Genomic DNA, 25,909 nt, shown 5'->3' on the forward strand with positions numbered 1-25,909 from the left:
AGAGAGAGAAAGTCCGTTAACTCGGAGCCAGAAACAAAATAAAATCCGATTAAAACGCAAAAGACTAAAACAAAAGAAACAGCAGCAGCTGTGTGATCAGCTCCATACTTACGTACAGGACGACTTGGAGGACACACACTCGCTTAGCTGGAGTTCATTTTCTTCAGCTTGCTGACACACACACAAACACACACACACACTCACCGCTCTGTCTACTGCAGTGTGTGTGATAGATGTGTGAAGGGGTAAAGATGGTGTGGTGTGTGAGGGGGATTATAAGGGTATAGGGAGGAGAGGAAGGAAGAGAGGAGGAGAGGAAGGGAGGAAGGGAGCGAGGGAGTGACTGCAGACTTCACGTGTCCTGAGTGTGAGAGTGTACACTGAGCGGCTCACTCAGACTCACTCCCACATCCTGGCATTTCGCAACCAGTTTGTTCAGTGTGTCAGTTTTACCTCCAGCTGCAGCTTCAAACAGGAGCCACTGTGAACACACACACACACAGAGACACAAACACACACAAACACACACACAGAGAGACACAAACACAGACACACACACAGACACACACACAGACACACACACAGACACACACACAGACACACACACAGACACACACACATGCACACGTGCACACACACAGCAGTTAGAACATCATCATCTGCGTGTGTATTAACTGTGACATGGTTAATGATGTAAATTACATCTTTCCACAGAGCAGCACACAGCGGCAGTTTCTGAAGGGCTTGATGATAGAGTTTCTGCACCTAAAACACACACACACACAAAATCTATTTTCATAATTCAAATGTATTTCTATAGAACTTTTGTCTCAAAGCAGCTTTACAGAACAAACAAAAAGTTAATATAAAGTTTAATATAAAACAAGGTTTAAGATTAATATTAGATTTAATATTTGTTTGTGTTTATCCCCAATGAACAAGCCTGAGGTGACTGTGGTGAGGAAAAAGTCCCTGAGATGGAGGAGAAGAAAAGCTTCATCTAACACACTAAATGTTTCTGCTTGAACCTGCAGAAAAAACTGTTAGACAAAACTAATGCTGAGGGAAACGTGAGAGACGGAAAACCGGATGTTTTACTCACCTCTGATCTTCTCTTCTGCTGCTTCTGTACAGCAACCGCTCTGAAAAAACACACACACACACAATGAATTCCAAATCATGTACACACACACACACACACACACACACACACACACACAGTGAATTCCAAGTCATGTACACACACACACACAGTGAATTCCAAGTCATGTACACACACACACACACACACACACACAGTGAATTCCAAGTCATGTACACACACACAGAGTGAATTCCAAGTCATGTACACACACACACACACACACACGCACACAGAGTGAATTCCAAGTCATGTACACACACCCACACACACACTTAATGGGTCAGCTCTATGGGGTGAGAGGAGCTCCATCACGTCCTGATGTAAAGACCAGAGCAGAGACGGATCAACTATCCCTCAGACCTCAGGTGTGATGAACTGCCGTTCCTCCAGGAAAGACTTGGATGCACTAGAATCCTTCAGGAACAAAGAGGAACATACCAACATCCTCCCAGAACAAGGCAGGAACACATTTCCATCTTCAAGGAAAGACCAGAGATGGGACGCACCACCATCTCTGTAAAAGTCAGAGGTATAGGAGACACTGGTGTCCTCACAGAGATAAAGCCTGGACAGAGCTGATGATCAACATCAATCACCAAGAACAACAAGAGGCAGATCTACACAATGCTCCTGGGAGGACAAGTGGACATGGAAGACAAGGTGAGGGATCATCTCACTATCCACCCAGGAGACAATCCCACAGGAGACACGTCCTTCTGCCAGGAAACAGGACGTGGATGCTCTTGTACCCGGACGTGTCCTCACAGGAAGGTGAGAAAAGACCGATCTGATGACGTGGTCAGACCAGGAGAACTACATGAACGTCAGACTGCTAGGTGAGAACATTCAACTGAAATCCACAACAACATTCTGTCTACTTTAACCAATCAGCTTCCTGCTCCTGCCCCAACGTGAGCATCACACTGAAACTGAGCAGACCAACAGGTGGCGTCATGACTCACATCTTCCAGGCAGACAGACAGGTGGGAATCGTCACAGTCATCAGTCGGGACTGAAGCTTCATCTGCTCCATGTTCTCATCACTCCACTCCTGCTGCAGAACCCTGCAAGAACACGAGTCAGACGGGAAGTGTTACACACCACACACACACACACAGAGAGACACACACACAGAGACAGACACACACAGACACACAGAGACAGACAGACACACACAGAGACAGACAGACACACACACAGAGACAGACACACACACAGACACCACCACCACACACACCTCCACCACACACACAGAGAGACACAGACACACAAACACACACAGACACACAAACACACACATACACACACAGAGACACACACAGAGACACACAGGGACACACACACACAGAGACACACACACACACAGAGACACACACACACACACAGACACACACACACACACAGACACACACACACACAGAGACACACACAGGGACACACACACAGGGACACACACACAGGGACACACACACACAGGGACACACACACACACAGAGAGACACACACACAGAGACACACAGGGACACACACACAGGGACACACACACACAGACACACACACACACAGGGACACACACACAGGGACACACACACACACACAGGGACACACACACACACACAGGGACACACACACACACACAGGGACACACACACACACAGGGACACACACACACAGGGGGACACACACACACAGGGGGACACAGGGACACACACACACACAGGGACACACACAGGGACACACACACAGGGACACACACACAGGGACACACACACAGGGACGGACACAGGGACGGACACACACACACAGGGACGGACACACACACACAGGGACGGACACACACACACAGGGACGGACACACACACAGGGACGGACACACACACACAGGGACGGACACACACACACAGGGACGGACACACACACACAGGGACGGACACACACACACAGGGACGGACACACACACACAGGGACGGACACACACACACAGGGACGGACACACACACACAGGGACGGACACACACACACAGGGACGGACACACACACACAGGGACGGACACACACACACAGGGACGGACACACACACAGGGACGGACACACACACACACAGGGACGGACACACACAGGGACACACACACACACAGGGACACACACACACACAGGGACACACACACACACAGGGACACACACACACAGGGACACACACACACAGGGACACACAGGGACACACACACACAGGGACACACACACACACACACACACAGGGACACACACACACACAGGGACACACACAGGGACACACACAGGGACACACACAGGGACACACACAGGGACACACACACACACAGGGACACACACACAGGGACACACACACAGGGACACACACACACACAGGGACACACACACACACAGGGACACACACACAGGGACACACACACACAGGGACACACAGGGACACACAGGGACACACACACAGGGACACACACACAGGGACAGGGACACACACAGGGACACACACAGGGACACACACACACACAGAGACACACACACAGGGACACACACACACACACAGGGACACACACACACACACAGGGACACACACACAGGGACACACAGGGACACACACACACGGGGGGACACACACACACAGGGACACACACACACAGGGACACACACACAGGGACACACACACACAGGGACACACACACAGGGACACACACACACAGGGACACACACACACAGGGACACACACACACACACACAGGGACACACACACACACACACAGGGACACACGGGGGGACACACACACACAGGGACACACACACACAGGGACACACACACACACACACACACAGGGACACACACACACACACAGGGACACACACGGACACACACGGACACACAGGGACACACAGGGACACACACACACACACACAGGGACACACACAGGGACAGACACACACACACAGGGACACACATAGGGACACACACACAGGGACACACACAGGGACACACACACAGGGACACACACACAGACAGGGACACACACAGACAGGGACACAGGGACACACACACAGGGACACACACACAGACAGGGACACACACACACACACACACACACACACACACACAGGGACACACACACACAGGGACACACACACACAGGGACACACACACACAGGGACACACACACACACACACACACAGGGACACACACACACAGGGACACACACACAGGGACACACAGAGACACCACCAACACCACATCCACCACCCCCACACACCACCCCCTCACACACACCCCACCACCACACACCACCACCCCCACACACACCCCACACCACCCCACACACCACCCCCACACACAGAGACACACGCACAGACACACACACACACAGACAGACACCACCACCTCACACACCACCACCTCCACCACCCACACCGCCACCACCACACACACACACACCACCTCCACCACACACACACACACCACCTCCACCACACACACACACACACCACCTCCACCACACACACACACCACCTCCACCACACACACACACACACACACCACCTCCACCACACACACACCACCTCCACCACACACACACCACCTCCACCACACACACACCACCTCCACCACACACACAGGGACACACACACACAGGGACACACACACACACACACAGGGACACACACACAGGGACACACACACACACAGGGACACACACAGGGACACACACACACAGGGACACACACACAGGGACACACACACACAGGGACACACACACACAGGGACATACAGGGACACACACACAGGGACACACAGGGACACACACACAGGGACACACACACAGGGACACACACACAGGGACACACACACAGGGACACACACACAGGGACACACACACACACACACAGGGACACACACACACACAGGGACACACACACACACGGGGACACACACACACGGGGACACACACACACGGGGACACTCACACACACGGGGACACACACACACACACACACAGGGACACACACACACAGGGACACACACACACAGGGACACACACACACACACACAGGGACACACACACACACAGGGACACACACACACACAGGGACACACACACACACAGGGACACACACACACACAGGGACACACACACACACACACACACAGGGACACACACACAGGGACACACACACAGGGACACACACACAGGGACACACACACAGGGACACACACACAGGGACACACACACACACAGGGACACACACACAGACAGGGACACACACACAGACAGGGACACACACACAGACAGGGACACAGGGACACACACACAGACAGGGACACAGGGACACACACAGGGACACACACACACAGGGACACACACACACAGGGACACACAGGGACACACACACACAGGGACACACACACACAGGGACACACAGAGACACCACCAACACCACATCCACCACCCCCACACACCACCCCCTCACACACCACCCCCTCACACACACACCACCACCCCCACAAACACCCACACCACCCCCTCACACACCACCCCCACACACCACCCCCACACACAGAGACACACGCACAGACACACACACACACACAGACAGACACCACCACCTCACACACCACCACCTCCACCACCCACACCTCCACCACCACACACACACACACCACCTCCACCACACACACACCACCTCCACCACACACACACACCACCTCCACCACACACACACACCACCTCCACCACACACACACCACCTCCACCACACACACACCACCTCCACCACACACACACACACCACCTCCACCACACACACACACCACCACCACACACACACACACCACCACCTCCACCACACACACACACACCACCACCTCCACCACACACACCCCCACCTCCACCACACACACACCCACCACCTCCACCACACACACACCCACCACCTCCACCACACACACACCCACCACCTCCACCACACACACACCCACCACCTCCACCACACACACACCACCTCCACCACACACACACCACCTCCACCACACACACACCACCACCTCCACCACACACACACCACCACCTCCACCACACACACACCACCACCTCCACCACACACACACACCACCACCTCCACCACACACACCACCATCTCCACCACACACACCACCACCTCCACCACACACACCACCACCTCCACCACACACACCACCACCTCCACCACACACACCACCACCTCCACCACACACACCACCACCTCCACCACACACCACCACCACCTCCAAACACACACACCTCCACCTCCAAACACACACACCACCACCTCCAAACACACCTCCACACCACCACCACACACAGAGACAAACACACACACACAGAGACACACACACACACGCACAGAGACACACACACACAGACACAGAGCACCTCCACCACCCACACCACATATCCACCACCCACACCCCACCACCCACAACACACCCACACACCCACCACCTCCACCACACACACCCCACCTCCACCACATCCACCACACACACTCCACCTCCACCACACACACATACCACACAGACAGACACACACCGACAGACACACACACAGAGAAGGTGTTTTGTACCTGAGACTGAGTTCAGTGTTGCTCGGCATTGCATTTCTGAATCTTTCCAAAGCAGACGAGTGGAGCGATAAAGGGAGAAAACTGAGATAGAAGGAGATCACCTGTAAAACACACATCAAAATATTCAACACATCCACAGTATGAAGTAGAACTATGAGAAACAACAGAGTAGCATCTCCAACTCCCTCAAACCCAGATCTCAGCCAAGACCCCAGCAATAAGACAGAAGCAATTCAAAATTATTTGGAAATCAAAGAAAGTAAGAAAAAAACAGATTGCAATGCAATTGGAAGTGTTTGTTGACCTGAAAGCACAGAAGGACATAAAAAAGTGTGTGTGTGCAAGCGCCAGAGAGAGAACCTGGTTGTGAAAGTTGTAGCAGCTCCAGTAGGTGGTGCTGTGGTACGGCAGGGTGATCCTGGTGGGCACTGTGTTCAGGCAGCGCTGCACCAGATCACTGAACACTCGCAGCTCTCGGCCTGCCAGCTTACTGCTAGTAAAGAGGAGATAACTGGGGAGAGAGGCACAGCGGTTAGCATACACACAAATGCTAGTTCTGCTAACACTAAGTAAAAAACTTCATTAGCTGTTTAGAAACTTCACACAGCTTCAGGCTTAAACTGTCGCTGCTTCCATGTCGAGCAGAAAACTGCTTTGGGTTCAGATCTGAGACACGACTGGAGTTTAACCTCAAAACTCTATCACAAGAGTCAGAACTTTGGAGTTCTCTCTCATTAAAGACTTGACTGGAGTCTCATGTTTCTGGACTCAGGTCAAGTCTCTGATTAAAGACAGACTTCATCTCAAATATAAAACTTTGGACCAAAATCTTGTCACTGATTTAATGTGATTGTAGATGAGGAATATTAGACCTTTTTAGTTTTTTTTTATTTTTTAGTTAAGGTCAGATGCAGTTTGTCCAACGGTGGATGTTAACGGTGGACGTTAACGGTGGACGTATTGGAAAATATTTGGACTTAATTTGAGTTACAGATCAGTTTGGAGTTTGTAACTTTGCAACCTCTTGCCCCTGGTGTTGGTCCCTAGACACAGTGTACTGTAAGTTACGTTGTGTAGAACACTCGGTCTTGTAGCATGCACTAATGTTCAAAGTGTGTTGAGAGTGTGTTGAGAGAGAGAGAGAGTGTGTGTGTGTGTGTGTGTGTGTGAGAGAGTGTGTTGAGAGAGAGAGAGTGTGTGTGTTGAGAGAGAGAGAGAGAGAGAGAGAGAGAGAGAGTGTGTGTGTTGAGAGAGAGAGAGAGAGAGAGAGAGAGAGAGAGAGAGAGTGTGTGTGTTGAGAGAGAGAGAGAGAGAGAGAGAGAGAGAGAGAGAGAGAGAGAGTGAGTGTGTGTGTTGAGAGAGAGAGAGAGAGAGAGAGAGAGAGAGAGTGAGTGTGTGTGTTGAGAGAGAGAGAGAGAGAGAGAGAGAGAGTGTGTGTGTTGAGAGAGAGAGAGAGAGAGAGAGAGAGAGAGAGTGTGTGTGTGTTGAGAGAGAGAGAGAGAGAGAGAGAGAGAGAGAGAGAGAGAGAGTGTGTGTGTTGAGAGAGAGAGAGAGAGAGAGAGAGAGAGAGAGAGAGAGAGTGTGTGTGTTGAGAGAGAGAGAGAGAGAGAGAGAGAGAGAGAGAGAGTGTGTGTGTTGAGAGAGAGAGAGAGAGAGAGAGAGAGAGTGTGTGTGTTCCCATGCACTCACTCAAGCCAGAGTTTCTTCACCACCTCCAGATCTGAAATGGCTCCCAGCGCTGCCTCGAAAGCCTCCACTGCCTCGACAACACTGCCTCGCACTGACTGCCAGAAACTACAACATTCACACACACACACACACACACACACGTTACAGGTAATACATTACTAGTCTAGAGGCAGGCCTGAGGTCAGTATGAGGTTCAGGTGACCCACCAGTGTGTGAGGTGCAGGTAGGGGAGCTGATCCTGAAGCTGTTTAGAGAGTGAGAGGACCGAGTGCTGTAGGTCTTCTGAGGGGACGCCTAGTAAGTGCCTGACAATATAAATATAAAGTTAGAACAATAAAGAAACACAGATGTGTCTCAATAACACACACATTTACTCAGGTGCTCACCTTAAACCCACTTCAGGAAGGAGATCTTCCCGAACCCCATCACACAGAGACAACACAAACTGCTTAAAGAGCACAACAATCTCACTGTGTCTCTCCTACAACACACACACACACACACACACACACACACACACACACAGCACAATCAGTGCTATAGCATTTTGGTAGTAACAGCATACATCATAATATTAAATAAAGTGTGTGTCTGCGTGTGAGTTTGGTCGTTTTTACATAGTTGTGTTAACCCACCTGTGTGTGTAGACATTTACACAGACTGTAAAACACTTGAGCATCGTGAGGGCGGAGCCTGTGTGCACGTAGCCACACACACACCGCTTCGTTTGCGTCTCCACCTGCCACATGCAGCTCACTCAAGCTCTCCAGCAGGGGGCAGCAATGAGGGATGTCTACCAGCACACTCTCACACAGTGCAGTGGCTTCTTTTAGCCTGTCATGTACACACATTCACACACACACACACACACACATTCACACACACACACACACACATTCACACACACACACAGTCACAGAGACACACACACAGTCACACACACACAGTCACACACACAGTCACAGACACACACACACAGTCACAGACACACACACACAGTCACAGAGACACACACACAGTCACAGAGACACACACACAGTCACACACACACACACAGTCACACACACACACACAGTCACACACACACACACAGTCACACACACACACACAGTCACACACACACACAGTCACACACACACACACAGTCACACACACACACACACAGTCACATAGACACACACACACACAGTCACAGACACAGTCACACAGACACAGTCACATAGACACACACACAGTCACACAGACACACACACACACACAGTCACACACACACACACAGTCACACACACACACACAGTCACACACACACACACAGTCACACACACACACAGTCACATAGACACACACACACAGTCACAGACACAGTCACATAGACACAGTCACAGACACACACACAGTCACACACACACACACAGTCACACACACACACACAGTCACACACACACACACAGTCACACACACACACAGTCACATAGACACACACACACACACAGTCACAGACACAGTCACATAGACACAGTCACATAGACACACACACACACAGTCACAGACACAGTCACATAGACACACACACACACGAGAGAGAAGACACTGAAAGTGCTGATACCTTTTTTACTTCACTTTTTCTCTACAGATTTCTTTCTGAAGAATATTTGTTTAAATTCAGCAGAAGAATAAAACCACACAATGTTGCACTATAGCGCCTCCATCAGGCTGTATTACAGAACAAACAGCTGGATTAACTGCTGCGCTGTGGTCTGTTTACCTCCCCAGAACTTTGTGCAGGTGGAGCAGGTTGAGGTGCAGAGGAAGACACGCGAGCGTCCGTTCAGCTGGAGACACGCCATCATCCACACACCTCGATAATGCATCTGTAGGGCAACACACACACACACATCATCATCACTACACACTTCTCACTCCCTGTTGAATGAAGGATGTGGTAAAAGATGTAACTCAGTGGATGGAGGCTCACCCTGGAACAGTGTGATGAGGCGTTCAGGATGTGTGTGAACATCCTCACTCGACTTCCAGGGAAAGAGGAAGTGCTCCAGACTGACGATCCGAGACGGGTTGGAGTTAGCCGGATCGTACAGGTGTGCAGGAAGTGTCCCAAATTCACACAGATGGATGTAGCAGAGCCACGCAACACAGCGGTGAGGCAGAGAGAGACGTGATGATACCACATGTTCACCCTCTGACATCAGCGCCTCCTGAACCATCACAAGTTTATACATACACACTCTCTTGTCTTATTTATGTGTGTGTGTGTGTGTGCGTGTGTGTACACAGACCTGCAGGATATGTTGGGCGTTGTGCACACGGCCAGTAAACACACTGAGCTGTGTTCGGTAAAGCAGTGTTTCCAGAAGATGAAATGACGAGAGCTCCTCTACAGCGCCATCAGCAGGATCCATCAGGAACTGCAGCAACCGTTGGCACACTGCATCTTTTCCATCAAATGAGCTCTCGATACTCAGGTACTGTACAAGCACACACACACACACACACACACACACACGCACACACACTTCAGTATTAAGTCTCACTGGAATCTCTGTGATGAGAACTGGGGAGGTTTTAGCACTGTGACACTGCGACTGATACAGAAATGAGTAACTACTGCATATTAAATGCACGCTTGTGTTCATACACTATAGTACACTGTTGGAGACACTGTGTGTGTGTATGTGTGTGTGTGTGTGTGTGTGTGTGTATAAAACTCACAGTCCACCACACAGTATAGTGTGTTGCGTGCTCCACAGCCATGTCACACATCTCCCTCACATCATCAGTGCTGCCGCGGCGTGAGAACAGTGTGAGGTAGTGACACCACAGTTCTTCGTCCTCACGGTTATCCTCCAGAGCGCGTGAAAGTGTGTTCAGTGCAGCGTCTACACACTCCGATAAAGCGCTGCCAAGAAAATAGTGTTGTTAAAGATAGTGTTGTGTTAATAATGTGACCTGTGTACACACCATCAAACCTCATGATAAAATGGGTACATTTTAGTGTGCGTGTGTGTGTGTGTGTGTGTGTGTGTGTGTGTGTGTGTGAGTGCCTTACGTGTCTTTCTGGTTGAGGTATCTGTAGGCGAGTTTAATCCACAGCTGCCTGTCACTTGGGCTGTCTAACACACTGTACTCCAGATTGGAAATGTCATCTGTTTCAGTGTCAAAGTACCGCTTATCATCCTGAGTGACACAAACATCTGACAGGGAACGGCACTCTGACCCACACCCGTCTGCTCACACACACACACACACACACACACACACACACACAGAGTTAACTATAACCATCTGAAGCTTAATGTAAAGCTGCTATGTTGTGGTGATTAGATGTCATTTAATTTCAGTCGATGTCAGTGTGTGTGTCAGGATCTGTGCCTTTCTCCATACTGAATAGATACCCACTCTGTGTGTGTGTGTGTGTGTGTGTGTGTGTGTGTGTGTGTGTGTGTGTGTGACTGACCCTCATCAGCAGCAGCAGGGATGGTTATATTTTCCTCCTCACTCTCAGCTGCAGTGTTGGGGTCAGGTGATGTTTTGTGTGGTTCTGGTCTCCATTTCCTCCTCTGTTTGTATGTAGTAAATGGTGGAACTGCAGACAACACACACACACACACACACACACACACACACACACACACAGACACACACAGAGTTATGAAAAATTGAGTCATACTTGACACAATCACAAGGAAGTGACAGAGTCTCACCATGCCGTAAGCTCTCATTGACTTTACTGACGAGCAGCACGGCTTTCTGGTCTGAACCCATCCGGTCCTTATTCGCTCCAAACAGCTTCTTAATATACTTCTCTGTTTTACACACACACACACACACACACACACACACACACACACACACACACTTTAGTACTACAGTAAATCCCAAACAGCGGTGTATCCACTCAGGGACAGGAAGAGGAAACAGGAAGAGGAAATGTGAAAGCTGCACCTGTTGCTCGAGTAATGTCATTGGTGGAGCTTTCCTGTGAACAGCCAATCAGAGGAAGGCTGTAAGACAAGATGTCCTGGAACAACTGGTTTCCATCCAGAGTGCAGTTCCTCATGTGCTGCCTAAAACACACACACGGTCAGTTAGAGTGACACACCTTCAGGTGCTCCTGGTGAGTGTGTGATGGTCCTCACCACTGGCAGCCGTCGTCATTGCAGGTTCCCGTCAGGTCGAAGCGACAGAAGCACTTTCGTGACTCGATGGTGTGGCTGTAGGTGATGGAGCTCAGAGAGAGCTTTTCTTTAGTGCGGAAATATGGACTGAACCTACTCTCTCACACACACACACACACACACACACACACACACACGGTAATGTCACCATGACATGAACATTTTAATTAGACCTCATATTACAGGAGAAGACAAAACCACATGTAAGATTCTCGTACATTCAATATTGTGCATGTACAAAGACAAAGAACAATCTCTGGTCACTGCATCACTCACCAACACCACTCACCAACACCACTCACCAACACCACTCACCAACACCACTCACCAACACCACTCACCAACACCACTCACCAACACCACTCACCAACACCACTCACCAACACCACTCACCAACCCCACGCACCAACACCACTCACCAACACCACTCACCAACACCACTCACCAACACCACTCACCAACATCACTCACCAACACCACTCACCAACACCACTCACCAACACCACTCACCAACACCCCGCACCAACACCCCGCACCAACACCACTCACCAACACCACTCACCAACACCACTCACCAACACCACTCACCAACACCACGCACCAACCCCACGCACCAACACCCCGCACCAACCCCACGCACCAACACCACTCACCAACACCCCGCACCAACACCCCGCACCAACCCCACGCACCAACCCCACGCACCAACCCCACGCACCAACACCCCGCACCAACCCCACGCACCAACACCACTCACCAACACCCTGCACCAACACCCTGCACCAACACCCCGCACCAACACCCCGCACCAACCCCAAGCACCAACTCACCTGTATGATCTGAAAACCAGGAGCGGACTGCGGTACGGACCGAACGGAACCGACTTCAGCTCGCTCCGCACCTGCTGAGGCACCATGGGGTCAAAGTCCACCTGAATGACCTGTGTCTCCGCACAAACACACACACACACACACACACACACACACACACACAATAAAACTGACTGAAAAAGCGCACGTGTGTGTGAGAGAGAGAATAGAACACCACTCACCCTCTCACTGGGCCGAATGTCTAGCAGAGCGCCCCCTTGTGTACAGAGTTCCTGTCTCAGGAGGTCTGGCAGCGCCTCGCATTGCTGATAGCGCAGCCGCAGGTCCTCTACGCTTAGACCGAACAGGCCAAGCAACTCTGTGGGGGGCGTGGCTTGTTTGGTAGACACGGTGGGTGTGGTCGGTGTTGTGGGTGTGGCTAGAGTCTCAGTGTGGCTCAGATTGGGTTTAGTGAATGACCCGGACTCACGGAACGAGCGCCGGCGAGTGGTGGTGGTGTTGGCGTTAGCAGGCTGTGACTCCGCTCCCTCTGGGTCAGGATCATCACCAGGATCGTCACTAGTGAGCGTGAGCTTGTCCTGCGTGAGGTCATGAAGTGAGGGCTGCGTCACGCTGCAGGGCATGATGGGAGCGTTGGCCTGGCGTAAAGCCTGTGCTTCCTTCAGCTTCTGGATCTTCAGCGCGTACTCGCTCTCCAGCTGCTGCAGACGCTTCTTCTGTGCCATCAGATCTGAGTAGTGCATGTCACAGAGGTCCACACCATGCCGCCTCGCCATCTACACACACATGTATTAAGTTGTATACAAAGTATTAATCAAAAAGGAAAAGTAAAGCTGTGTGTGTGTGTGTGTGTGTGTGTGTGTATACTCACTAAGAGTTGTGTGTTGTTACGTTTATAGTTCCCTCTCAGTGTTCCTGTCTGAGAGAGAAGCTCTCTCTCCATTCGCAGGGCGTTGTGCTGTTTCACGGTCACACGGTGTTGCACACGCTGAACCTAAACACACACACACACACACACACACACACACACACACTAAGTTCATCACACCTAATAAATATTGTTGTGTATCTTGCTGTGAAAAACTCTTGAGAAACAATCAATACAAAGTGGAAATAAAATCTGAATGTGCTGATTCAACAGAGATAAAAGAGCAGTGTGTGTGTGTGTGTGTGTGTGTACGTGTACCTGTTCCTGCAGTTTGCGTAGCAACACTCGGTTTGCACTGGCAACTTTCTCTGCAGCGAGCAGCTGCTCTTTCAGTCGCACCACTTTGGCCTCTGCCAGTTTCAGAGACTCTTTCTTCCTGAGCTCCTGCTGATGTAGCTGCTCGAGCAGAGCCTGGTCCTTCTGCAGCTGAGCACTAACACACACACACACACATTTAAACTTAGTCCTCACCCTATAGAACACTTCTGTACTTTAATGTAAAGATGAAAACACCGACCGCTGTCTGGCGAGTTTCTCCTCCATGTCGCTGAGGTCAACAGGTTTTCTCAGCACAACGACATCGGAGTCAAATCCAACAGGAGACGAAGAGGCACAATCAGACATCCTGATTCGTCGATTCTCCCAACTGTGAAAAAAGCATTGTGTTAAACAGCAAAGTCATTTTTATGATTTACGTTAAAGAGAAATTACATCAGTGTTTAAAGCTTTTTACTCATTTGCCCCTCTGATATACGACAGAATATGTAGACGATTGTAACGGACTGTTGGCTCGGCCTGCACACGTGTCCTGCTCTACAGTAGCAGCTCATCACAAGTTAACATGCTTCATGTTTTTGTCTGTATCCTCACACACATCCTGATCCCGTCTCATAACGACACCTGATGTGAGGAGTTCATTCAGCTCCACAGGACGGACTGGCAGCTTGTCTGTCACTCAGACTGATAAGACATCCATCACCATACTATGTTACATCACCCTCTCACTCAGGTAGCATGTCTCCTGGTGTGGCTCTCTGTTACCATCGGCAACACTGATGCTTTCCCTCATCATAAACACCTACACTGTAACTTCCAACACACACACAGCACCTCGTGTCCTGGTTACGGTGGGCAGCTGTGGGTGAGAACTGGCTGCTTATAAACTCTTCTCTATATTTAACTCGCTAAGTTCTGACGGCGAGGTTGTGGCCCAGTTCACACAGATAATATATCCACAAATGGAACCCCATCCGATTCTGAACGTGCCACAGGGTTGTTATGTGCGAGTCACCTGGTTAACTCCGCCCTCAGGAGGCGGTATTCCATCACCGCTCCCTCCAGTAAAGTGTCCGGTGTCCTCAGCGGGTTGTTCTCCTTCTCAGCCACCGGAACAGGCCTCGGTCTCGCCGCCTGGATCACCCAATAAAAGACGTAAGATCTGTGAGCTCATAACACAGAGCAGTGAAGGTGTAACCATGTGCTCTACTCTCACCTCCACGGTTCTCCGTGCCTCTTTGATCATAGACTCCAGACCACCAAACACACACTGTGAACTGGAGGCCTCCATCTCAGAGTCACTGTCATCAGACGCGTTCAGACGAACGACCACGGCTTTGTGTCGCGGCAGCTGGAAAACACAACACATCTGTAAGCAGCAATTAAAGGGGCCAAGCACCTGGCAGAACGATACACAAGTGCTAATGTGTGAATGTGACACTAATACTGAGAATCTCAGCAAACACTTCTACTGTGTGTTTAATAAAACTCACATTAACGTTGTTTAACTCAGAGTCCATCAGAAATGTAAACAACACAATAATAACCAACAAAATATATTTAAAAGTTGTTACTGTAACACACCACCAGCGGCGCTCTGGACGCTCCTGCTACTCGGCCAAACTTGCTGGACGTGCGAGAGTGGGCGGAGCTAGTGCTGAAACCAAGAGAGACAGAAGCAGCAGTGTGGGTTCTAACAGAGGGCGGGGCTACAGGTCTGCTGGGAGAGGGCGGGCCACTGTTACTGGATGAATCCTGAAAGAAAAATAGAACCAATCAGGGATCAGAACACATTTTAAATGACCAGACATTTAAAAACCATCAAGAGGAGTGTGTGTGTGTGTGAGTGCGAGTGTGTGTGTGTGTGTGTGTGTGTGTGTGTGTGTGAGTGTGTGTGTGTGAGAGTGAGTGTGTGTGTGTGTAAGTGTGTGAGTGAGTGTGTGTGAGAGTATGTGAGAGTGAGTGTGAGTGTGTGTGAGTGAGTGTGTGTGAGTGTGTGAGAGAGTGAGTGTGAGTGTGTGAGTGAGTGTGTGAGTGTGTGTGTAAGTGTGTGTGAGTGTGAGTGAGTGTGTGTGTGTGTGTGTGTGTGTGTGTGTGTGTGTGTGTGTGTGTGTGTGTGTGTGAGAGTGAGTGTGTGTGTGTGTGTGTGTGTAAGTGTGTGTGAGTGAGTGTGTGTGAGTGTGTGAGAGAGTGAGTGTGTGAGTGTTTAGGTTTATGAGGTTGAGTGAGTGTGTGAGTGTGTGTGTAAGTGTGTGTGAGTGTGAGTGAGTGTGTGTGTGAGTGTGTGTGTGTGTGTGTGTGTGTGTGTGTGAGTGAGTGTGAGTGAGTGAGTGTGAGTGAGTGAGTGTGTGTGTGTGAGTGTGTGTGTGAGAGTGTGTGTGAGAGTGTGTGTGAGTGTGAGTGAGTGTGTGTGTGAGTGTGTGTGTGAGTGTGTGTGTGAGTGTGTGTGTGTGTGAGAGTGTGTGAGTGAGTGTGAGTGAGTGAGTGTGTGAGTGAGTGTGAGTGAGTGAGTGTGAGTGAGTGAGTGTGAGTGAGTGAGTGTGAGTGAGTGAGTGTGAGTGAGTGAGTGAGTGTGTGTGTAAGTGTGTGTGAGAGTGAGTGTGTGTGTAAGTGTGTGTGAGAGTGTGTTACCTCTGGTCTCACAGCACGTTTGTTAGCTAGTGATTTGAGAAGCTCCTCCCTCAGCATCATCTCCTCCTCCTCCTCCTCATCAGCAAACGGAGGTTTAGGTGGACGCTCCGAATCCTCTGGAGGAGGCATTGGGGGTGGAGGAGGGGGTGGAGTCAGTGAAACCACACCCACTGGATCAACACAATACTGAGACATGTCCTGTAGAATGCAGAGAAACATCTCAGTGATGATAAAACTATTTAATGTTCACACAAATGAAGGCGGAACTTACCTGTCTGAGAGGGGCGGAGCCTAAAGATAACACACAGACTGGATCAGTGTACAGAGACCCAACTGCACCAAGTGACTCATGTGATGGAGAAGAACCTGGGAAAAAAAATCACAAGTTGTCACACACACGTACAATACAGACACACACTGTCTGTCTGTCTGTGTGTGTGTCTGTCTGTCTGTGTGTGTGTGTGTCTGTCTGTCTGTGTGTGTGTGTGTGTGTCTGTCTGTGTGTGTGTGTGTGTGTCTGTCTGTGTGTGTGAGTGTCTGTCTGTCTGTGTGTGTGTCTGTCTGTCTGTCTGTGTGTGTGTCTGTCTGTCTGTGTGTGTGTGTGTGTGTCTGTCTGTGTGTGACAGACACTCACACACACGCACAGACAGACACACACACACACGCACAGACAGACACTCACACACACGCACAGACAGACACTCACACACACGCACAGACAGACACTCACACACACGCACAGACAGACACTCACACACACGCACAGACAGACACTCACACACACGCACAGACAGACACTCACACACACGCACAGACAGACACACACACAAGCACAGACAGACACTCACACACACGCACACACAGACACTCACACACACGCACAGACAGACACTCACACACACGCACAGACAGACACTCACACACACGCACAGACAGACACTCACACACACGCACAGACAGACACTCACACACACGCACAGACAGACACTCACACACACGCACAGACAGACACTCACACACACGCACAGACAGACACTCACACACACGCACAGACAGACACACACACACACGCACAGACAGACACACACACACACGCACAGACAGACACTCACACACACGCACAGACAGACACTCACACACACACACAGACACTCACACACACGCACAGACAGACACTCACACACACGCACAGACAGACACTCACACACACGCACAGACAGACACTCACACAAGCACAGACAGACACACACACAAGCACAGACAGACACTCACACACACGCACAGACAGACACTCACACACACGCACAGACAGACACTCACACACACGCACACACAGACACTCACACACACGCACAGACAGACACTCACACACACGCACAGACAGACACTCACACACACGCACAGACAGACACACACACAAGCACAGACAGACACTCACACACACGCACAGACAGACACTCACACACACGCACAGACAGACACTCACACACACTCACACACACGCACAGACAGACACTCACACACACGCACAGACAGACACACACACAAGCACAGACAGACACTCACACACACACACACACAGACACTCACACACACACAGACACTCACACACACACAGACACTCACACACACACAGACACTCACACACACACAGACACTCACACACACACAGACACTCACACACACACAGACACTCACACAGACACTCACACACACACACAGACACTCACACACACAGACACTCACACACACACAGACACTCACACACACACACAGACACTCACACACACACACACTCACACACACACACAGACACTCACACACACACACAGACACTCACACACACACACAGACACTCACACACACACACACAGACACTCACACACACACACACAGACACTCACACACACACACACAGACACTCACACACACACACACAGACACTCACACACACACACACAGACACTCACACAGACACTCACACACACGCACAGACAGACACTCACACACACGCACAGACAGACACTCACACACACGCACAGACAGAAACTCACACACACAGACAGACACTCACACACACACAGACACTCACACACACACAGACACTCACACACACAGACACTCACACACACAGACACTCACACACACGCACAGACAGACACTCACACACACGCACAGACAGACACTCACACACACGCACAGACAGACACTCACACACACACACAGACAGACACTCACACACACAGCAGACACTCACACACACACACAGCACACTCACACACACGCACAGACAGACACTCACACACACGCAAGACAGACACTCACACACACCACACAGACACTCACACTCACACAGACACTCACACTCACACACACTCACACTCACACACACACAGACACTCACACACACACAGACACTCACACACACACAGACACTCACACACACACAGACACTCACACACACACAGACACTCACACACACACAGACACTCACACACACACAGACACTCACACACACACAGACACAGACACTCACACACACACAGACACTCACACACACACACAGACTCACACACACACACAGACACTCACACACACACACAGACACTCACACACACAGACACACACAGACACACACACACACACAGACACACACACAGACACAGACACTCACACTCACACACAGACACTCACACACACACACAGACACTCACACACACACACAGACACTCACACACACACACAGACACTCACACACACACAGACACTCACACACACAGACACTCACACACACAGACACTCACACACACAGACACTCACACACACACACACAGACACTCACACACACACACACAGACCCTCACACACCCGCACAGACAGGACACTCACACACACGACAGACAGACACTCACACACACGCACAGACAGACACTCACACACACGCACCAGCAGCAATACACACACGCACAGACAGACACTCCACACACGCCCAGACTGACACCAACACACAAGCACAGACAGACACTCACACCCACACACACACACAGGACACTCACACACTCACAGAACTCACACACCACACAGACACTACAACAACAGACACTCACACACACCAGACACTCACACACACACCAGACACTCACACAGACACTACACACACACAGACACTCCACAACACACACAGACACTTCACACACAACACCAGTACACTCACACACACACACACAGACACTCACACACACACAGACACTCACACACACACACACACAGACAGACACTCACACACACACACACAGACACTCACACACACACACAGACACTCACACACACACACACAGACACACACACACACTCACACACACACACTCACACACACACACTCACACACTCACACACACACACACACTCACACACACACACTCACACACACACTCACACACACACTCACACACACAGACACTCACACACACACAGACACTCACACACACACAGACACTCACACACACACAGACACTCACACACACACACACACAGACACTCACACACACACACACAGACACTCACACACACACACACACAGACAGACACTCACACACACACACAGACACTCACACACACACTCACACACACAGACACTCACACACACACACACACACAGACACTCACACACACACACACACACAGACACTCACACACACACACAGACACTCACACTCACACAGACACTCACACTCACACAGACACTCACACTCACACAGACACTCACACTCACACAGACACTCACACTCACACACACACAGACACTCACACACACAGACACTCACACACACAGACACTCACACACACACAGACACTCACACACACACAGACACTCACACACACAGACACTCACACACACAGACACTCACACACACAGACACTCACACACACACAGACACTCACACACACACAGACACTCACACACACACAGACACAGACACTCACACACACACACAGACACTCACACACACACAGACACTCACACACACACACAGACACTCACACACACAGACACACACACACACACACACACACACACACACACACAGACACAGACACTCACACACACACAGACACTCACACACACACAGACACTCACACACACACACAGACACTCACACACACACACAGACACTCACACACACAGACACTCACACACACAGACACTCACACACACAGACACTCACACACACAGACACTCACACACACAGACACTCACACACACAGACACTCACACACACACAGACACTCACACACACACACAGACACTCACACACACACACAGACACTCACACACACACACACACACACACACACAGACACTCACACACACACACACACACACACACAGACACTCACACACACACACAGACAGACACTCACACACACACACACACACACACAGACACTCACACACACAGACACTCACACACACAGACACTCACACACACACACACAGACACTCACACACACACACAGACACTCACACACACACACACACACTCACACACACACACACACACACACAGACACTCACACACACACACAGACAGACACTCACACACACACACACACACACAGACACTCACACACACACAGACACTCACACACACACAGACACTCACACACACACAGACACTCACACACACACAGACACTCACACACACACAGACACTCACACACACACAGACACTCACACACACACAGACACTCACACACACACACAGACACTCACACACACACACAGACACTCACACACACACACAGACACTCACACACACACAGACACTCACACACACACACAGACACTCACACACACACACAGACACTCACACACACACACAGACACTCACACACACACACAGACACTCACACACACACACAGACACTCACACACACACACAGACACTCACACACACACACACAGACACTCACACACACACACAGACACTCACACACACACACACACAGACACTCACACACACACACAGACACTCACACACACACTTCAGAGTATTTAATTATTCACCTGGAGAATTTGTCTCACTGTCTGTATCCATGGCAACTTCATCATAATTATCATACTGGTACAGATTACCGGCGGAGTCGAGACCTTGTTTTAGCTTTCTGTGTTCAGGATCTGAAGACTGACACACACACAGAAAGACAATAAAGCCAACACTTTATCGGTGTTCTAATTTTCCATCCAATTAATTATACGTTGTGTGTGTGTGTCTCACCTTGTTGTGTGTGTGTGTGTGTGTGTGTGTGTGTGTGTCTCACCTTGTGTGAGTGTGTGCACATACTTTACCTTGGTGTGTGTGTGGTGTTTTCCTCCCACTAGCTTCATGAAGCGGTTATACTGCTCCTCCTGATTGGACAGGTCCCTTATCTTGCGGATTTCCTCCTCTCTTTTCTTCTTCTCATCCTCTTCCTCACTCTTCTGTTTCTGGGCTTCCTGCTGTAGCTTCCACGTCCGCAGCTGCTGTTTCCTCCACGCCTGCTTCGACACTAACCACCAGAGACACAACAATGTGTAGGAAATAAACAAACATGTTCTTTTTAAAAAGGTTGTAATTAAATTCAGTATCTGGATGTAGTTTAAATGTGTGTGTGTGTGTGTGTGTGTGTGAGAGTGTGAGTGTGTGTGAGTGTGTGTGTGTGTGTGTGAATGCATTTTTATACCAAACCTTACACCCAGAAGGTAAATAATGATGAGGTGATGAACAGTGAGACATTTGTACCTGGGCTCAGAGTGTGTTTTACAGGATGTCCTTTAAGTGGTGCTTTGCTTCGCTCTGTGCCTGGTCTACCTGGGGGTTTGCCCTTCTCCTGACCTTTGACCGCTGACCCTGGGCGACCCCTCCCAGCAGAGGCGGACCTGGTGGTGACCCGGTAGTGGTCAGGTGTGGATTTGGCACGATTCAGTTTCTCTTTGCTCTCCTTCATCACCTGCTGCTCCTTCTGCTGCCACCTGCGACTTGCTGACTGTAGAGCGAGGAGGCGCAACTGCAGCTCAGAGAGCTCATCATCTTCATCCTACATCACACACACACACACACACACACACACACACACACACACACACACCATTAAGATCTCGTGGCCTACAATGATCTGTCCATGAAGACAACGGTGTGTGTGTGTACCTTGCCACGAGTTTTGTTGGCTTCTTTGGTCAGTGAGATGCTTAGGTTTGAGGACTCTTCAGCTTCCTCGTCTTCTTCAGCTTCTACACACACACACATTTACGGCATTTAGCAGACCCCCTTATCCAGAGTGACTTACAACTGAGCAATTGAGGGTTAAGGGCCTTGCTCAGGGGCCCAGCAGTGGCAGATTGGTCCCGGGGTACGAACCCATGACCTTCCGATCAGTAGTCCAACACCTTAACCACTGAGCTACCACATCCCACACACACACAAAAATTATGGATAAAGGTGGATGTTGTGGATCTGTTTGATTTTCGACCTCACACACACTTTACCGTTCGGGCTCATTGGCTGGACAGGAATTTTCTCCGCCTCCTTTTTCACTTCTTTTTTCTCCTCATTATGTCCCACCTCTGTTTGCTCTGCCCCCTGGGTGGTCTTAGTGTTCAGCGTGTCTCTCTCTGCTGGCGTGAGCAGTTTCTGTCTAAGAGGTCTGAGGTTAAACGCTTGGAACGACTTCCTCTCTTCCTGCTCCTCTCTCTTCTCTGTCCCCTGGGGCGTCGGTGGCGTCTCAGAGGGGGACGTGTCCTCTTGTTCCCCATGTGGCGAGTCTTCGCCGGGTTTCAGCGCTCTCCTCTCCTGGTTGCGGATGCACTCAAGTTCCAGCTGGATCTGTTTGTACTTCATCAACAGGTCCTCAAAGCTCTCGTCCATGCCGTTTTCCACTTTGTAGGAGATGTACGCAGGTTTGCGCCCCGCCATTCGGCCACCCTGCTTCTCTGATACACCGAGTTAAAGCATCATCACATCACACAGCATTACACACGCCGTAACACACCAAATACAGGACCAAACAGAAACCACACACCGTTATAACAATGTCATCTAAACTACAACCAACCAAAAGGTTACGAGATCAAATCTCAGCCCAAAGTCTGAGGTTAATTATGTAAACTTCAGCTTTAAAACCCAGATTGTTAGCTTGAGTGTTTAAGGCTCTGCACTGAGCAGTAGGTTGTTAGATCGAATCCCCTCCCCCAGAAACTATATGTACGGATTAAGGATACGTTTCCAGTTGGGGGGATCTTTCCGATGCATGTTTCTGCCCCTCGCGGCCCCTCGCGCTCGGTCCCCGCGGCCCCCTGCGGCTCTTCCCCGGTACCGGAACCGGCCCAGTGCTCCGTGACTGCGCTCCCAGAAGCTGGTTCTGGTCCCGGGCGACTCTAACCGGTCCGGCCCGGAGGCAGTGGGGGGGAACGGGCCGTGCAGCATGGATCTGAATGGGGCCCGGAAATCCTTCCCCAAGCCCCCGGACCTCGGTGTGGAGGTTTTGGGTCTCCGGGAGCCGGTACCAGGCCGCGCGCCCTGCGGCTTCTCCTCCGTCTCGTCATCACAGATTTCTCCGTCCTCCAGTTCCCCGTCCTCCCGCGGAGAGCCGCACGTCACAGTCGGGTCCATTGTGTGTTAAACACGTTAATACACGCTCATGTTCCTGTGTAACTTTAATACGTTTCTGATCTTCACACGTTAACGAGCGTCTTCACTGCGACGACAGAGAAAAGAGACAAACGTCTCAGAGTCTCGCGAGATTTCCGCATTCTAACAGTGACACCGAATTATCGCGATGTTTCAGTGTCACGATACCGGAAGTGATTTGACTCTCGGAACGATTTGAATATCGCGATATTTACGTCTATTTCCTCTCTTATACACTCTTTATACACTCTTTATACACTCTTCTCTTACACACTCTTTATACACTCTTCTCTTACACACTCTTTATACACTCTTTATACACTCTTCTCTTACACACTCTTTATACACTCTTCTCTTATACACTCTTTATACACTCTTCTCTTACACACTCTTTATACACTCTTCTCTTACACACTCTTTATACACTCTTCTCTTATACACTCTTTATACACTCTTCTCTTATACACTCTTTATACACTCTTCTCTTACACACTCTTTATACACTCTTCTCTTACACACTCTTTATACACTCTTCTCTTACACACTCTTTATACACTCTTCTCTTACACACTCTTTATACACTCTTCTCTTATACACTCTTTATACACTCTTCTCTTACACACTCTTTATACACTCTTCTCTTACACACTCTTTATACACTCTTCTCTTACACACTCTTTATACACTCTTCTCTTACACACTCTTTATACACTCTTCTCTTATACACTCTTTATACACTCTTCTCTTACACACTCTTTATACACTCTTCTCTTATACACTCTTTATACACTCTTCTCTTACACACTCTTTATACACTCTTCTCCTATACACTCTTTATACACTCTTCTCTTACACACTCTTTATACACTCTTTATACACTCTTCTCTTACACACTCTTTATACACTCTTCTCTTACACACTCTTT

The 25,909-nt window shown here is 50.0% G+C and overlaps 1 protein-coding gene across 1 annotated transcript in view; it reads right to left on the reverse strand.

Moving 5' to 3' along the window:
- LOC132855715 (zinc finger C3H1 domain-containing protein) overlaps positions 1-25,093 on the reverse strand; it is a 25,503-nt gene extending 410 nt beyond the window's left edge. Inside the window, exons 1-35 of the mRNA XM_060884883.1 lie at positions 24,576-25,093; positions 23,844-24,287; positions 23,506-23,588; positions 23,101-23,395; positions 22,668-22,867; positions 22,386-22,503; positions 17,589-17,683; positions 17,318-17,515; positions 16,271-16,441; positions 15,903-16,037; positions 15,702-15,820; positions 14,928-15,056; positions 14,669-14,843; positions 14,354-14,476; positions 13,704-14,258; positions 13,483-13,592; positions 12,614-12,745; positions 12,420-12,541; positions 12,179-12,280; positions 11,932-12,060; positions 11,524-11,701; positions 11,187-11,373; positions 10,754-10,942; positions 10,435-10,672; positions 10,225-10,330; positions 9,095-9,293; positions 8,846-8,940; positions 8,666-8,764; positions 8,460-8,564; positions 7,131-7,281; positions 6,771-6,871; positions 2,107-2,208; positions 1,103-1,142; positions 703-765; positions 1-481 (exon numbers count right to left, since the gene is read on the reverse strand). The exon at positions 1-481 is cut by the window's left edge and continues 410 nt beyond it. Of these exons, the coding sequence (XP_060740866.1) occupies positions 353-481; positions 703-765; positions 1,103-1,142; positions 2,107-2,208; positions 6,771-6,871; positions 7,131-7,281; positions 8,460-8,564; positions 8,666-8,764; positions 8,846-8,940; positions 9,095-9,293; positions 10,225-10,330; positions 10,435-10,672; positions 10,754-10,942; positions 11,187-11,373; positions 11,524-11,701; positions 11,932-12,060; positions 12,179-12,280; positions 12,420-12,541; positions 12,614-12,745; positions 13,483-13,592; positions 13,704-14,258; positions 14,354-14,476; positions 14,669-14,843; positions 14,928-15,056; positions 15,702-15,820; positions 15,903-16,037; positions 16,271-16,441; positions 17,318-17,515; positions 17,589-17,683; positions 22,386-22,503; positions 22,668-22,867; positions 23,101-23,395; positions 23,506-23,588; positions 23,844-24,287; positions 24,576-24,966 (5,808 nt within the window). The 5' untranslated portion in view covers positions 24,967-25,093 and the 3' untranslated portion in view covers positions 1-352. The remainder of the gene's footprint in view (positions 482-702; positions 766-1,102; positions 1,143-2,106; positions 2,209-6,770; positions 6,872-7,130; positions 7,282-8,459; positions 8,565-8,665; positions 8,765-8,845; positions 8,941-9,094; positions 9,294-10,224; positions 10,331-10,434; positions 10,673-10,753; positions 10,943-11,186; positions 11,374-11,523; positions 11,702-11,931; positions 12,061-12,178; positions 12,281-12,419; positions 12,542-12,613; positions 12,746-13,482; positions 13,593-13,703; positions 14,259-14,353; positions 14,477-14,668; positions 14,844-14,927; positions 15,057-15,701; positions 15,821-15,902; positions 16,038-16,270; positions 16,442-17,317; positions 17,516-17,588; positions 17,684-22,385; positions 22,504-22,667; positions 22,868-23,100; positions 23,396-23,505; positions 23,589-23,843; positions 24,288-24,575) is intronic.
- Positions 25,094-25,909: the final 816 nt, after the last annotated feature.

Source organism: Tachysurus vachellii, chromosome 13, assembly GCF_030014155.1.
Source record: "Tachysurus vachellii isolate PV-2020 chromosome 13, HZAU_Pvac_v1, whole genome shotgun sequence".
Taxonomy (NCBI): Eukaryota; Metazoa; Chordata; class Actinopteri; order Siluriformes; family Bagridae; genus Tachysurus; species Tachysurus vachellii.